Here is a 16,669-nt window from a genome sequence, read left to right on the forward strand (position 1 = left end):
TTTTTATTTATATCTGTACCAAAGAAAGTTGGAAGTCATTCTTTTTCGGGTTTCCTTCTATTCTTTTTTTCTTACACTTTCACTCTTTTTTCCCCCTGTGTTTTTTCTTTTTTCAAATCTGTTTTTTATTCATTTATCACTTAGCTTTGTATTTTTTGATGTATGAAGGATCAAGTACTCATTATAATTCTGCATTCCTTATTTATAGAAATCATATCAAGATTTAGAATGAAATCCACTGGGAGCCATCTTATATAAGGCAGGCTCTGAGTCTCTCTAACCAAAAAGTGTTTATTGATAGAAGATAATTTTTGTAGCTCAGGGTAGAACTGTGGGGTCCTTGGTGCTCTCTGAACTTGATGGTTTTCTTGCAGATGCTTCATTACCAAACTAGGTAACATCATCAGTACCAGAAGGGTGTGGCGTTTGCTCTTATTTTCACATACTAGTGGCTTACCCTGTCAGTGCTGATCAGTTGTTTCACAATAAGTGTTTTGATTGGTGCCAGGTCTCTATAGCCTCAGGCAGAGAAGGGCTATTCTGCATCTCTCCCTCAAATGTTCTTTGAAGTTCAGAGTTTCCCAGCATTCCTTTAGGAACCTCCAACACGCAAAAAGTGGTTTCTCTTCCTAAAATGAATCCTCTTTACCTGGAGCTTCAAAATTTGCTGTTTGCTGGGAAGGTGTATAGATAAAAGTCAGTATACATCTGACCTTGGGGATATTTCTTCATAACCAAACAAAAGTGCAGTTCACACCCCTTGCTTGCTGGATATGGAGGTCACAAAGCAAAGCCCACATTTTGTAATTAACCACTCCACCCAGTTTTGGCTGGCAGAGTGCTGCAGGAGACTGAGTGCTGTCACACTCCTAGCCATGCCCACCCAGCCAGTCATTAGGGCAGAGAACTGGTTGTTAAAAAATTTGCAGCCCGCCACTGCTGATTATTTGCAGCCCGCCACTGATTATTACCTTATTCTACAGTGCTAAAAAGGGTCGGAAGTCAATGCTTTTCTTCCCCCCCACCCCACTTTTCCCCTATACTTTTTCCTCCTCCCTTTTTCCTCCTGTACTTTCCCATTATTTTCATTTTTCTTTGTATTTTATATTTTGATAAATAAAATAAATAATAAAAAGTTTAAAATTTGGAATAACAGAACCTTCCCACAAATCAGTACATTAAAATAAGATTGGGATATGGTGGATGGAAAAAAAGACTTGTCGTGTGTCATGTCACTGAAGGTAGAAGAGATGCTCATTATGGTTTCCTTCATTTGTTTGACCCATTTGAAAATGTAGCATGCTTGGACCTCAGGGTGGGCTGGTTTGTGGGTGACCCAGATGAGTTCTTGCTTTGCAACATATTATTCTTGTATCAGTTCATCTTCCTTTGATTTACTTCCTATGTCTTGCTGTCTTGCTAACTATTCTGTACTGCCCAGTATCTTACTGGAATTGGAGAGCTTTAATAAATCCAATAAACAAACAAACAAACAAACAAGTAAGCAATTATACACAGCATTCTGATGGTCCTTCCTATGTGGTTATCTCTTCAGACCTTCAGAATAATAATGATAATAATAATAATAAAATCTTAAGCCTGGAATAAATCTTCTAGGCCAGTGATGGAGAACCTTTTATACATCAAGTGCCCAAACTGCGTGCACACGTATGCCCAAATTGAAAGGTACATGCGCAGACATGCACAGAAGTATGCATGCACGGGCATGCACCCATGTGCAGCAGAGAACCGAAGAACACTGGCTGGCAGGAGGCGGAACATCCCAACACCAGGAAGAGGTAAGATCTTTTTCTTTTGTGAGCTTCTATTTCGCCATTTGCAGGGAAGCAGAAACTCACAAAAGAAATGCCACGGAGGTCTGACCTGGGATGATGGCTCATATGCCAGCAGAGAGGGCTCTGCACGCATGCCACAGGCTCGCCATCACGGTTCTTGGCCCATTATTTGAATTGGAAGATTCTCCAGCTCTGTTGCCTCAGTTCCTTTAAACAGATATGTCAAAAACCAATGCAAAACCAGAATTATGGCATGGCCTATCTCTTAAATAAGGAAGCCAACTTTCAACTGAGTTCATCTTTATTATCTCAGAATATATATGTGCTGACTTTTTGAATACAAATGTGAGGATGATGAACATTTGCACATGATGCAGGTAGAACTATATTTCCTATTAAATGTTCCCTAGAATTCACGATGTGAAACTAGTGAAAAAAACAAGCCGTGTCTGCAAAAATAGGGAACCCATCAATTCTGAGAAACCAGCTTTTTACATGCTTCACTTTAAGCATCAAATTCCCTTGTCTTCAAGCACATTCTCTTTGTTTTCTGAAAAAAAAAAGGTGATAGTTATTTGTCTTTCTCCCTGGGTATCAGTTTTCTATATTTATTTTCTCCCACTATCATTAAAATGAACTAAAAGATTTTGGGGTCTGCTTTTCTTTGCTAAAACTCAGCTCTCCACTGAGTTTTGTCAGAAACCGGCACATTCCTCTCCCTTCAGCCCTGCTTGTATTTATTCAGGAAGAGCCATAGTTATTGGAAAGTGAGTTCCAAAATGTCCATCCAGTAAATATACGTAAATATTTGTTTCATATAACCCTGAGTGGTTTGGCATGCCTTGAAAGTCCATTGTAAAAGAGAGGAGAAAAGAAGCAAGTTTCTCAGCATGGTGCATGCTTTGCCAGGAAGACAACTGATTTCTTTTACTTCTTTTTTCTTTCTTCTCCACCAGGCCAGTTTCCTTATGACCTCAGCAGATTCAGCTCCACCTTCAGGGTAAGTAGCCTTCACTTGGGAGGAAAATGTGAAGAAGTTCATAAACCCACATTTTATGATATGTTATGAAGAAGTTTATGATAAAGTTTCTTTATCCCAAGAAGACTGCTAGGGTAATTGATACACTGGACCTCAGCAAGATGGCAAATCCATTTTGTCCAACATGTGTTTATTAGAGATTAGATAATAATATAAGGAGGCTTGAAATTTTCACTGCAGGCTTATTTCTGTGAGTTACCTTCAGTATCAACCTGCATTAGTGAGCCTAGCTGCCTTCTAAGCTTCCCCCCCCTTTTTTTTTCAATATTACACTTGCTTCAACCTTTCAACATCATTGAAGTTGTATTCTACTAAATATGGCTGAAAGCCCAACCCTTAGGTTATTGATGATTCCTGTGGGTGTGCAAGAGCTAAAGTTTTGCTGCTATACGGATGAGGCTGGTGGGCTAGTCAGTGAATCAATTTTACACAACTTTATTTGGATTGGGTTGATTTCCATATCCTCAGGATACAAATTGCTGAAAATGTAGCTTTTTAAACCAAGCAGCCTCAGATTATCTGGTCTTGCAAAAAGCATGCCTAGTATGTTGTATTTGGTTACCTATAACTTATCCGTGATCAAGGTATGCACATTCAAAATTGATTAACGTTAGTCTTCAAACGACTAAATAATCATTCATTCGCTCAGACTTCTCAGTGACAGATTCACAAATTACACAGACATTTAATATGTTTGCCTTCATATAGTTTAACATTAACTAGGAGTTCCCAGCTCAAACTGTCATGGCAACAAGTTCATTAGCCTATAAGCTACATAAGCTTTTTCATACAATAATGTAGGTCTCTAGGGAACCAAAATTAAGTATGTTCCAATATGCCATTAAACATACATTTATTAAATAAAAAACCTCTAGTGCAAAAAAAAAGCTACTTTTGACATTTTACTTGGCTATTACTCTGGCAGTGATTATTACTATTAAGCAGAACTATCTGATTCTGTTGCTGAATAACAACATAAAACCTTTGAACCTAATCATTTGAAACATGTCTGATTTAGCCATATGGAAGAGGCAATGGTATTTGACAATTATCTCCAAAGAGTTTTGTCTTCAATTGGGCATGTAGAGCCAGTTTGTTTTAGTGATTAAGCAGCAGGCTAGAAATGGGAAACTGGGACGTCTGTTTCAGCCTTAGGCACAAAGTTCCAAAATAGCAGTAGCACTTAGATTTATATACCACTTCACAATGCTTTTACAGCCCTCTGTAAGCGGTTTACAGAGTCAGCCTATTGCCCCCAACAATCTGGCTTCTCATTTTACCCACCTGGGAAGGATGGAAGGCTGAGTCAACCTTGAGCCTGGTGAGATTTGAACTGTCAAACTGCAACTAGCAGTTAGCTGAAGTAGCCTGCAGTACTGCACTCTAACCACTGTGCCACCTTGGCTCTAATCTTGGTAAGCAAACTGCAGGTAGTTGTCCAGGCAGACACCAAGAATCAGAAATTGACACAAAGGAACAACAACAACATCATCATTATCACCTAAATCAGCCTTGCATAGTCGCCAAGTTCAGGATTAGAAATTTGGTCCTTATGTCTCATTCTTGCTTTTTCTTTGTGATTCCCATTGGGAGGTTTCACTTGTTCCTTTGCCGCCTCAAGCAAGAGAAAAAGCAGGTGCATTTCAGTTGATGATGGTAGCATTTTTGCTGACTATTTCTCTTTCCATAGGGAGAAAGAGGGGACAAAGGTGATCCTGGAATGAAAGGCGAAAAGGGTGAATCAGGTGGTGGATCAAGTGCTGCTGGAGTTCCTGGTCCCCAAGGGTATCCTGGTCTTCCGGTGAGAGTTGTCATAGCATACAACAATTTCTTTATAAAATGGAATGTTTTTTTGCCATATTCCTTGATAGTTTTCAAGAGGGTGAAAATGTTACCACGTATGTAGCAGCTTTGAGTGTCTATGTCAGGGGTGTCAAACTCACGTCATCATGGCGGCGTGATGTGACTTATCGGGACTTTCCCCCCCTTCGCTAATCTGGGCGTGGGCATGGCCAGTTCATAATGCATTTGGCCCGTGGGCTGCGAGTTTGACGACTCTGGTCTATGTGGTCTTGAAAAGGAAAAAGTCTATACTCTCAAAGAACAGAAGCTTTTCAGTGTTGCTGCTTAGCAAAAACTAGTGTTCTCTAGTGTAAAGACAATGATAATTTAGAATAGGGTTGAGGCACGTTTGGAATATAAGTTGTAAGGTCCTGCCTCACCAGCCTTCTCAAGAAAGTAGAACTCTTGAAACAAATGGCATTTCAAAAGGAACTGTTATTGGAAGACATTGATAGCAGGAAGACTGTAGGCAGAATCTGCATTTCTCGCGCCAAAGCATTAAATTAAACCACTTCTTTTTTAAAATAGAATTTATTTTTATTTTCAAAACAAACACAACACATAAAATCGTCCTTCTTTACATACCAACATATTAGTTGGTTACAAAAGACTTTTGTGCATCTCTTCACAGTCATCAAGCATAATTCATATTAACTCAAGTATTTTAACTCAAATATTTATACATGTTACCGTCATCATACCTCCATTTTCATTTGACTATAGTTGTTTAAACGTCCTTCATCATAAAATATACCAAGATTTAATACATAACCACATACTGGCATTTCATTTACTATTTCTAAAATCCTCCAATGACACTAAATCCTTATGTCCTATTCTAGCTAAACATCCATAATATTTAATAACAAACTTCTGGATGGTTTAGGTTCGTTTGGGCCACCTAGTGGCAAAAGTGTTGGCTGTGGTCTCAGAGCATTGAGACCAAACAACCATCTCATCGCGTCATTGGCTCATCCTCTCAAGTTAAACCACTTCTTTGAGCCCCCTCCCCCAATGTCCAGTTCAACTTTGAGCCAATTCCAAGGTGCAAAGATGTTGTGAGAATTTCAGGCTGTGAAGATGATAAGAGGCATTCCCAGGTGCCACGATCTCACTCCTCCGGAGTTGAGACAAAACAGATGGTCCAAGGCACAGTCTTTCCCCACTCCCAACTCCCCAAAGGTACATCAAAGCAGAGAAAGGAACAAAGGAATACCCCATGCAAACATAACCCCCAAACGTCCCTCCTCTCACCAGAATGGCAAGGTCCCAATAGAGGTCTAGGGGACCTGACACAGGCAGTCCTTGCATAGCGATGGTCACATTTAGCAGCCATTTGAAGTTGCAATGGTATCTAAAAAACCAGCTTTGCAACCAGTCCTCACATTTATGACTGTCTCAATATCCTGCAGTTATGTGATAGCCATTTGGGAGTTCCACAACCAGCACACATTTACAACCATTGCAACATCTTGTGGTCATGTGTTTGCAATTTGCAAACTTCCCAACCAGCTTGCAACAGAGTTAATAGAGAATGCAGGACTAGAAATCAGAAATTGCAATCACATGATTTTTCACTTAACAACCAAATGGGGAGTTAGATCAAAAGCTCATTGTGGTCACATAATTTTTTGACCCAGCTGATTCTAATTGTGGTTGCTAAGTAAGGATTACCTGTAGTTTACACCAGTAGCTGAAGAAAGCAAGAGTGGGATTTATCTATTTGTCACTCTGAGGTTAATTTCTTCTCAGTCGGCTTCAAGTGTTGGCCAGACTTCATTACTGACACTGTTGATATTATAGCTACTAATATTTGGCTGTGTTCTTCAAAGATCTCCTTTAAAATTTCTAATACTAAGATGTTTTGTGTCATTTTGTAAGTCCTAGTTAATTGATACCAAAAATTAGCTTGTAATTTTTTCTTCTACTCAGAAGCTTTAGTGTCCAATTTATTAAACCATAAAGTCAGTTATCTTTAATATGAAGCAAGATACTTACAACAATTCATTGTGAGCACATATTATCTCCTTATATTATCACATATATCTCCTTATTTGAAAATGTTCCAAAGAATTAGTCTAATTATATAGGCCCGAACCTATGGCATGCGTGCCACAAATGGCGCACATCCTTCATCCTTAACTATACCAATCCAGTGCGCATGTGTGCGCTGGCCAGCTGATTTCGGCCTTCATTTTCACCCGTTTTTCGCCCTCTGGAGGCTTCAGAGAAGCCTGGGGAGGGCAAAAAACGGGTCCAATGTGCACCAAGGGCGGGGGGTGTGTGTGCATGGGGGGGGTCATGCGCATAGGATTATGGGTGTGGGGACACCTATGCATGACCTCCCTGTGCTCCTCCCCACTTTTGGCACGCAATGGGAAAAAGATTAGCGAACACTGATATAGGTTCTTCTGTCTTTGCAATGTTTGTTAACTCCACAAGCAAAATCTCTTCATTTGGATTTTCTGGGCGGCAGCCTGACCACCTTCTCAACAACCTTCCATTAAAAGAGAATGTTGGAGATGGGATGAACATTTTTTTTTCAATTTTTATTTTTAATCACATCTTTATTATTTATAGGTCAAAGTGGCAAACATATCTAATACTCCTTCCTCCTGTCTTTTCTACAACTGTTAAGTCCAGCAATGGTTTCTTAAGGTGGGGGCACACCACCACCACCTCTCTCAAAGCATCTGAAAACATCCCTTCCCCCAACAAAGCCAATATTTTTCCATGGATCTAATCATATCAGATCCTGGGGAGTCTTCACCAATGAAGAGGATCTAAAGGATAGGTAGCCAGGTTAACAGACCTGACAATCCTATTCACTTCCATGGAAGTTAAAAGCTTGAATTCATCCCAGCTAACTCTGCAAAGCCTTGCTTCTAAAACCTTAACAGGATCTTGCCAAATCTGAATGAATCTGACAGATTTTATCTACCAAATCCAAGGATATTCTTCATGTTAGCCGTGCAGAGTGGTTTGTGGTTTGTTCTCCACAGCAAAGAACAAGTCACTGTAAAAAGGGCTACCAAATCACATCTGCAGATGTAGTAAGAATGGGAAACAGCCGTATAAACTGGATATTCCCCTTCTCAGGCTTAGATTAATCAATAATTGTGATTATTAATTAATAACTACATTCCTTCCTTTGGGCAAGGAGTTAATATTGGATCACTCTCTGCTTTTATGACTGTAATGGCATCTATGTAATATTTGCTTTTCCAGGGCCCCAAAGGTGAGAGCATCAGGGGCCCACCTGGCCCTCCAGGCCCCCAAGGACCTCCAGGGGCAGGCTTTGAAGGACGTCCAGGGCCGCAAGGTCCTCCTGGCCCTCCAGGTCCTCCAGGGCCCCCTTCTTTCCCAGGTCCCCACAGGCAACGTGAGTAAGATACTTAATGCCTTTTCAATTAATTTGTTATAAATATAAGACGCCTTCCGGATGATCATGGTTTAAATATGGTTTTGCTTTCTTTCAGATATCAGTATTCCAGGACCCCCAGGGCCTCCAGGACCACCAGGATCTCCAGGCATTAGTGACCCACCCTCTTTGGGGGTAAGACGAAAAACTCGTATTTTTAGAGCATTATTCTCCAATTTATTACACTCTGGATTGTTGATCTTAAAATTAAGCCTCACAGATTTAATCTGGGTATACACAACGTACAGATTAGACTATAGCAGTGTCAGTCTCTGGTTCAACAGACCCAGCCATTGTCTTCACACAAAGATGGACAACCTGTAGCTTTCAACTGCCTTCCCCCTCAACCTCCCAAGATTGCACTGCTGTAATCTGGCAACAGAATGGTCAAATGTGGGTGGTAGTATTTGGGTTAATTAAGACGAGAATGATAATATTGCACTTCTTGGAGGGTTTTCATTTCCATTTCACTCTTGCTCCCCTTTTATTGCCAACACTAACCAATAATAGCAAAAATACAAGTTTTTTTACCTCATGTTTTTAAAATGCCTTTTCTCCCAAAGGTACGGATTTTAGCAACCTACCAGAACCTGATGAGCAGAGCTCATGAGGTGCCTGAAGGGCAGCTCCTTTTCATCCGAGAGAGAGAAGAGCTCTACATCCGTGTCCATAATGGCTTCAGAAAAATCCTTGTGAGTACCCTCTGACTTAGCACTGCTCAACCATAGCAATTTATGATGTATAGACTTCAAATCCCCACATGCTGGCAGTGGAATTCTGGGAATTGAAGTCCACTTAACTTAAAAGTTGACATGGTTGAGAAACACTACTCTGCTTCGACCTAAGGGATGAAACTTTAGATGCACCATTATTATAGCAGAATGAAAACTCTCTTCAGCGAAAAAGAACTAGAGAATGGGATCGGACAGGAACAATCTCCCATAAGGTTAGGTGAACTTCCCACTCTTGATTTAGAAAGGGCTTTCTTAAAATAAACTCATGTCTTCGGAGATTCTCAGTCATCCAGGTCATAGTTCTCTCAAAGGTGCTTCCCTTCCCCCCCCCCAAAAAAAAACAACTGGACTGTTTTTTTTCCCCAAGGAAAAAACAGTCCAGTTGCCTTTTGAAAAAAGCATCTTTGAGATAATGTAAGCTTAGTTCACATTGGATTTGGTAATGTCAGTTCAAATGCAACCAGATTTTGGCATCTGATCTTCTCATCTTATGCTATGTAAATAAATAAAATTTTTATGAACCCAGCTTCATCATCACTAAGTCCTCAAAGTCTTGGGGAAACCATTTATGTCTTGGAACTCAGAAGATTGAGGCAGCAGAAAACAGACTTTATCAAATGTTGTTGTCCCCCCACCCCCCAAAAAAAACCTCTTGGAAAGGAGAATGACATGCTGAAAATATTTGGTTTTTTTCCCACCTATAATGTCTGTATGTCAATAGTATTATTTCCAAAAAAATTAGCTTTTTCAAGAGGATGGCTGGGAATTGCTGTAAGCAAGTGCTATATAAATTCTTCAATCATTGTTTTGGTTCAATTTCAGCTGGAAGAAAGAATATCCATTCCTAGCTCTGGACTGGTAGGTAGAACATTATTATCTAATACTAACCAGTAGCTGGAAAAATTACTATATTTGGAACATCCTACACTTGCTGCTAAGACTTTTCTGCTTCGGGAATATTTATGGTTCTATACGATTTGTTTAATGCTTGGATTTCCATAGTAATTACTTCCTTTGTGCCCTTGTAACAAATCAAGACAGCTTATCTCTTAACAGAATGCAATATAACTATAGAATTATTAGGCGGTGAAAACTAGGAGGAGGTCAAGTTTTTCCCTTATGTAAACAAAATTGTATGATTTCCTCATTCACATGAAACAGGTACTCCTTGCTTAATCATTGGTCTCTTAGCAACCACTCAAAGTTACAAAATATGTCCTCAAAGATTCTTACAACCATTTTTGAAGTTCCGATGTTGTACTTCCGTGTTGTCATATGATCGCATTTTGGATGATTTGGAATTGGCTCATATTTATGGCCACTTGTAGCATTCCATGGTTATGTGACCATGATTTTTGATGTTTTTCGATCAACTCAAATAACCGGGTGTGATCGTGCAGTCTTTGTTAATGACTCCATGACTTACAACCATAATTCCTAGCTCAATTATGGTTGTAAGTCTAGGCCAACTGTAAAGGGAGAAATTGCACTGCTAAAAACGAAAAGAAAAGAAGGGAAGTTCCTATTGCTCAAGGATCCTTTAAAAAATCATCCAATTTTTTGGCACGGAGGCCTTTGCCTGTGACTCTGAGTGAGTAGAGAATCATTCACTCATTTGAATGAGGGAGAAGCCATCCATTGTCCTTGCAAAACTAGATTGGCTGTCACCGTAGCTACATGTTTCATTGACTTCAGCACAAAAATGTCCTAGAAACCCTTTTTTTGTGGCAGGTCCTCATATTGCCTTTGGCTCATATGCTTTTCATACCTGGGGCAGTTTAGTTGGTTCTAGCTGTTTCAATTTTCAAGTTGTGTTTTTCTTCTCACAACAGTTTTTGCCATTGATACTGTCTAGGATGTTTCATTAACAATGTGGCAGTAGAGACCAGTCGCTTGGCTTTAACAAAGGCACCTGCTAGTGACTATCATTTTCCAGTGACAGCTTCTTACAAACAGATTTAGCACTTCTTCGAGTACACTAGAGCTCTTTTTTAAAAAATGGCTTTCACGCTTTTTGTGACCATGCTAATTCTCTTCTGAGCAGAAGGTACATTTAAATTAGGAGAGACAGCCAGTTTCTTCCATGAGTTGTTAGTTTGTAGTGAACCAGTGAAGATCTTGAAGCATCAATACTGAATGGTAGACCAATGCAAACAAGCGTGCTGGTTGGTTGGTTGGGTGGGTGGGTCGCACCATGAATGACAGAAAATGTGGTAGAGGTGTGAAGGGTTCTGCTCTGTAGCATTGATTACTCAGGCAAGCACTCCAAAGGAATCTGATTCTTCATTCCATTCCAGGACAATGAAGTCTATGAAAGGTCTTCCAGCATCCACTACTCTCATGGAGGGACAGCCTCCTCTGGATCCCATCGTCCATTTCAGCCACACTTACCAGTACATGCCCGTCCGGAATATAGCGCTTATTCTACAGCCAAGCCTTGGAGAGGTGACGAGAGTGTCGTCGACCCACACCACCTTCCTGAGCAACCTGCCGTCCACCCACCTCGCCAGGGAGCCCAGCAAGAATCCTTGGACCATTTCTTTCCCAACAACCGCCAGGCTGAGACTGCTCCTTTGGCAGTTCACACACATCAAGACTTCCAGCCTGCTGTGAGTTTCCATGTGTCATCAACGTGTCCTTCATTTTAGTATCTGCCGCAGCTTGCTGTAGTGTCAACTCAGATTTAAGTTGCTATTATGAAAACAGCTAGCAACAGCATCTGAATGTAAACGGAGTTGAGATCAGGGTTGATGTCACATGGGGGTGGCTTTTGGAGAATGGACAAAAATAATAATAAAACTCCTGAAATGATTTCTTTAGGTTGTTATCCCGCCAGTGAGCAGAACAAACTGAACTCAATACAAATGCAAAATGAAAAACATGAGGACTCGGTTTTAGGGGCAAACGTAACTTCTTCCACTGGGTTATCTTGTCATTTTCACCATGGCATTCGTGCTTCCCTAATATATATATAATCCATTCCTCCACTAAAACGGTACAGACAAGCTATTCTGGTGCTTCTTTCAGGATACAGTATCTATCTGTACAAAACATGATAATGATAAGAATTGCTAGTTTTGTCTTCTATTTATGGATTAGCACAGTATACTAATTTGTTTGGTTAATATATGGCTCTGTGTATTATGTATTTCCAGACAATGCATTAATTGAATAACCATGCTAAACAGCTTAGATGAATATGATCACTGGACTTTTCTTCCATTTTATCTTGAAATGGATTAGACTAGCAGATAATGATTTGCCCCCAAACAGTGAGAATCAATGAGCTTCAGAACTGAATCAGAATTTGAAATCTGCTAATCACTGTATCACACTGGCTCCTTTTCAGGATGTAGATGTTAAATAGCCAACCCCCCCCCCCCCAAAAAAAAACCTGTTTCAGCAGTGAGCTGAAAAACTAGATAAGAACAGATAGTTTCCATTGCTAGGAAGTCACAGCAGGCTTCAAACCAAATGAAATATTTATCCTGGCTCTGTTTGTTTTTCCAGCTGCATCTTATAGCCCTGAACACTCCCCAGAGCGGCAGCATGCGAGGCATCCGAGGAGCTGATTTCCAGTGTTTCCAGCAAGCTCGGCAGGTTGGACTGTCTGGCACTTTCCGAGCATTCCTCTCCTCTCGGCTGCAAGACCTCTACAGCATAGTGCGGAGAGCAGACAGGAGCACAGTGCCAATTGTCAATCTCAGGGTATGTTGGGTCACAGACCCGAGCAAATTAAGCTTTATCAAAGTACCGAGAAGACGATCTGTTAGCCTTTAAAGGACAAAATACTGTCATCCCAGAAAGCAGGAACAAATCATAGCAGACTAAACATAGCTCCTCCCCCAAACAATTGCAGAAAAAGATATTTTGTACTATGCAACTAATTAATTGATTTTACTTTAAGCAAGACTTTGCACAAGATAGCTCACAATGAAATTATGATATATGGCTTTGATGATTGGAAAAAAATAGTTTATAGAAAAAGATATAAGCATTGTCACCATGGATCAAGAGGTTAATTTATATTTATAACTGCTGTCAAAGAAAATTGGAAGTCATTTTATATATTTTTCTTTCCTGCACTTTTTTGTTTTTCTCTGCTTTCTTTTTTATTCTAAATATTCTTATTTTTCATCTTAAATTTTTAATAGAGAGCTACAGTACAGATGACTAAGAGAGATGAAAGGATAGATAGATAGATAGATAGATAGATAGATAGATAGATAGATAGATAGATAGATCACAATATTCTTGTTGGTAATATGAAAACAAAAGTGCTTACCAGTCTCAGTCCAGCCATGCAGAAAGGCAGCTAGGCATCATGTTTTGTAAAGGGTTTTGTTTAACATTTTTGTAAATTTTTGAGCAAAAGAATAAAGGAAAAGCTTGTAACGTTTTCGGGTGATATTTTAGTACAGCAAACAAGATTTTGATGGATGCAAAAGAAAAACAAAACCTGAAAAAATTGAGTGGATTTATCTGTCTGTCTTTCAATAGGAAGGGTCATTTCCCACATATATAGGTTCCATAAACTCACAATAGGAAAAGTTGTAAACATAATTTTTGACTACAAACTAAATATGAATCAGCGGGGCAGGAAAGCAACTGAAATCCTAGTATAATTCTAGATTGCCTCTGGACATTTTATGTCTACTTACATCTATGGAAAAAAATGTCCATAGAGGCAATCTAGAATTATTCTAGGATTCATATTTAGTAAAATCTCTCCTGGAATATAGTAGTGTGTTAAAATGCAGATGTTTTAAGGGTATTGTTTATTTATTTAAATGTATGGGTGGCATATAAAATTAAGGTATTGATGGAACATGGCCAATAAGATGGTAAACATAGCAAGAGATTAATTTTAAAGGTAATTTTTTAAAGCAAATGTATCAAGACTCCAACTAACCCAAGCAAATCAGAACCCTGAGACTTGGCTCCTTCTCAAAGGTCTTCTTTAATGAGTACATCATATCAGCACAGCTTCAATGGGAAATCAAATCTAAATCTTTCCCTTAGTTTCAGTATTATTAAAACTATGAAATAACCCCATCCCCATCCGTCACAGGTCATGTTGGCCAATTGGGTTAATTGGCAGGCTCTTCAGGCACTCCTTCCTCAACCTTATCTGTTGCCAGTAGAGATGACCTTGGTTCTCATGACGTAGTTCTTTGTTGTGTCTAGTAGTGCATTCCAACCTCCTTCCCCCCATTCCCGAGTGTGGCAACTGAGGAAGAGAGAGATGGCTGCGGCCAGGTTCAATTTGGCCTTGATAAAAGGCCTTGACAAAAGGTGAATTGCAGGTAGTCTTTGACTTACAATAGTTTATTTAGTGACCGAAGTTACAATGGCACTGAAAAAAGTGATATGAGCATTTTTTACCCTGATGACTGTTGTAGCATCTCTGTGGTCATGTCATCAAAATATAGATGCTTGGCAACTGACTCGTATTTATGACAGTTGCAGTGTCCCGAGGTCATGTGATTACATTTTGCAACCTTCTGACAAGCAAAGTCAATGGGATTCACTTAACAACCGCATTGCTAATTTAACAATTATAATGACTCACTTAAAAACTATGGCAAGAAAAGTTGTAAACTGGGGCAAAACTCACATAACAAATGTCTCGCTTAGCCACAGAAAGCTTGGGCTCAATTGTGATCATAAGTCGAGGACTACCTGTAGTACAGCAAATAAAATTCAGCAATGCAATAGACCACATTAATGTCTTTTTTTGTCATTTTGGAGCAATCCAAAATGACTACAGTAATATCTCTCTTTGCAAGAACAATTTTTACTTATGATAGGCACTTGAGCAATGGCTTTTAAAAGCCATTTGACCCTTTAAAAAAAAACACCTTTTTTAATGCTGTTGTCCAGATCAACAAGTTCAATCTTGGACACTGAATGTTTAATTTCCAAAGAATATTCAAAAATTAATTTAATACAGGTAGTCATCGTCTTTTGACTACAATTTCACCCCAAATTTCCATTGTTAAACAAAGCTGTTGTGAGTTGTGTTCTGTTTTATGGCTTTTTTCCCCCCAGTTAAGCAAATTACTGTGGTGGTTAAGCGAATCAGCTTTCCCCAATGACTTCGTTGGAAACTGGATGGAAAAGTTGCAAATGGTGGTCACTTGACCCCAGGACACAGCAAATGTTATAAATATATACAGCTTCTAAATGCCTGAATTTTGATCATGTGACTATAGGGATCCTGCAACAGCCATGTGAAAACTGGTCATAAGTCACTTTCTTCAGTGCCTTTGTAACTTTGAATGGTTGTAAGTCAAGGACTATCTGTAGAAGCTTAATCTGTTCTTGGCATCCCCAAGATTTAGAGTGCTTCAACCTAGCAAGTCTTCAGACTTCCTCTAAAAATCTGTCTTTTCTCCCAAGCTCTGGCCTAGATTGATGGTGAGCCCAATGAGATAAATATTCCCTGTTGGGTTTCAATCTGTTTTTACGTTCTTTCTTTAGATATTATATTGGCTTGCATTTTATACTGCCCAGAGTCTGTATTAAATGTGGCTTTATAAAATAAATGAATGAACAAATGACTGACATTCATATTCCCAAGGCTATAGACAAGAGTATTTTCTAGATAGGGTTCTTTCCCAGGTTCCTTCAATTGGAAAGATGCTGATGAAAAATTCTTGAAATGGAAAGCTCAGACTGAAGAATATTTCTAGATAGAAAATGGTTTTTTTTTAATACTGCTTGAACAAACACGTTGCTCTGCTTTGTTTCTTCCCAGGATGAAGTGTTGTTTAATAACTGGGAGAACCTCTTCTCAGGCTCTGAAGCTCCATTCAGAACTGGGGTTCGCATCCTCTCCTTTGATGGAAGGGATGTCCTGAGAGACTCTGCATGGTAAGTTGAGGCTGAGGAGAGTGATTTAGTTTCCAGTGAAGATTTTGGAATGTGCTTAGATTGTAAATTCATGCTACTTCCTGCCGAGTGGCAGTGTTTTCAAAGGAATCCAAGGTTTCCTTTCTGATCGACCTTTGTAAGCAATGCAGTTTATGTCTCCACCCTACCCCCTTCCCCAACACCACATGATGCATTTTTAAGACAACAGATGCAAAGCTTTGCAAAACTTTTTAAGACAACAGATGCAAAGCTTTGCTTTGTCTTATGTACAGCCCTTTAGCAACATTTGTATTTGTAAAATTATTTGTAGAATTTGGTCCAAAGCAAAGAAGTTTTGTGCGAAGCCACTATATGGCCCCAGCCTATTTTTTCCTTTCCCTGAGGATAAGGGATAGATAATAAGATTTGCTCAGATTTTCTTTAACATTATGGCGCATGAGTAGTGATCATAAGTTAAGATACTATTAGGCACTGCAAAGCCTACACAAAATCATAGTCCACCAACCAAGGAGCAGAGTTCATGTATCAAATTAAGCCATAATATGGTTACACTGTTATGAGCCTAGCCACTACTCTTAAAACTACGATTTAGCCCTTATTAAGTTGCATTATTAAGAGCCATGGTGGAACAGTGGTTAGAATGCAGTATTGTAACCTAATTCTGCCAACTGCCAGCAGTTTGATCCTGACTGGCTCAAGGTTTAATCACCCTTCCATCCTTCCAAGGTCAGTAAAATGAAAAGCCAGATTGTTGGGGGCAATAGGCTGACTCTGTAAACCGCTTAGAGAGCTGTAAAGCACCGTGAAGCGGTATGTAAACCTTAAGTGCTATTGCTATTGCTACTGACCCAGCCAAGTACAGTTGACTCAGTTATAGCTGAACAGTAACATAGAAGGGTTTATGAACACAGTCATAGTGCTTCTGTGTGTGAAATGGCCTTGACGTGAGGGTATTTTTCAG

General features: G+C 39.5%; 1 protein-coding gene across 3 annotated transcripts in view; it reads left to right on the plus strand.

The window, feature by feature from the left end:
• The window catches only part of COL18A1 (collagen type XVIII alpha 1 chain), a 195,023-nt gene that overhangs the window by 175,964 nt on the left and 2,390 nt on the right, over positions 1-16,669 (plus strand). For all 3 annotated transcript variants that reach the window (XM_087714621.1, XM_087714608.1, XM_087714614.1), the window contains 9 exons: positions 2,753-2,796; positions 4,526-4,636; positions 7,906-8,059; positions 8,157-8,233; positions 8,662-8,790; positions 9,655-9,690; positions 11,130-11,441; positions 12,343-12,540; positions 15,593-15,708. In XM_087714621.1, the coding sequence (XP_087570747.1) occupies positions 2,753-2,796; positions 4,526-4,636; positions 7,906-8,059; positions 8,157-8,233; positions 8,662-8,790; positions 9,655-9,690; positions 11,130-11,441; positions 12,343-12,540; positions 15,593-15,708 (1,177 nt within the window). The remainder of the gene's footprint in view (positions 1-2,752; positions 2,797-4,525; positions 4,637-7,905; positions 8,060-8,156; positions 8,234-8,661; positions 8,791-9,654; positions 9,691-11,129; positions 11,442-12,342; positions 12,541-15,592; positions 15,709-16,669) is intronic.

This window comes from Thamnophis sirtalis, unplaced genomic scaffold (genome assembly GCF_051295495.1).
Source record: "Thamnophis sirtalis isolate CommonGarterSnake01/CBP01778 unplaced genomic scaffold, rThaSir2_p1.2 scaffold_1, whole genome shotgun sequence".
NCBI classification, from domain to species: Eukaryota; Metazoa; Chordata; class Lepidosauria; order Squamata; family Natricidae; genus Thamnophis; species Thamnophis sirtalis.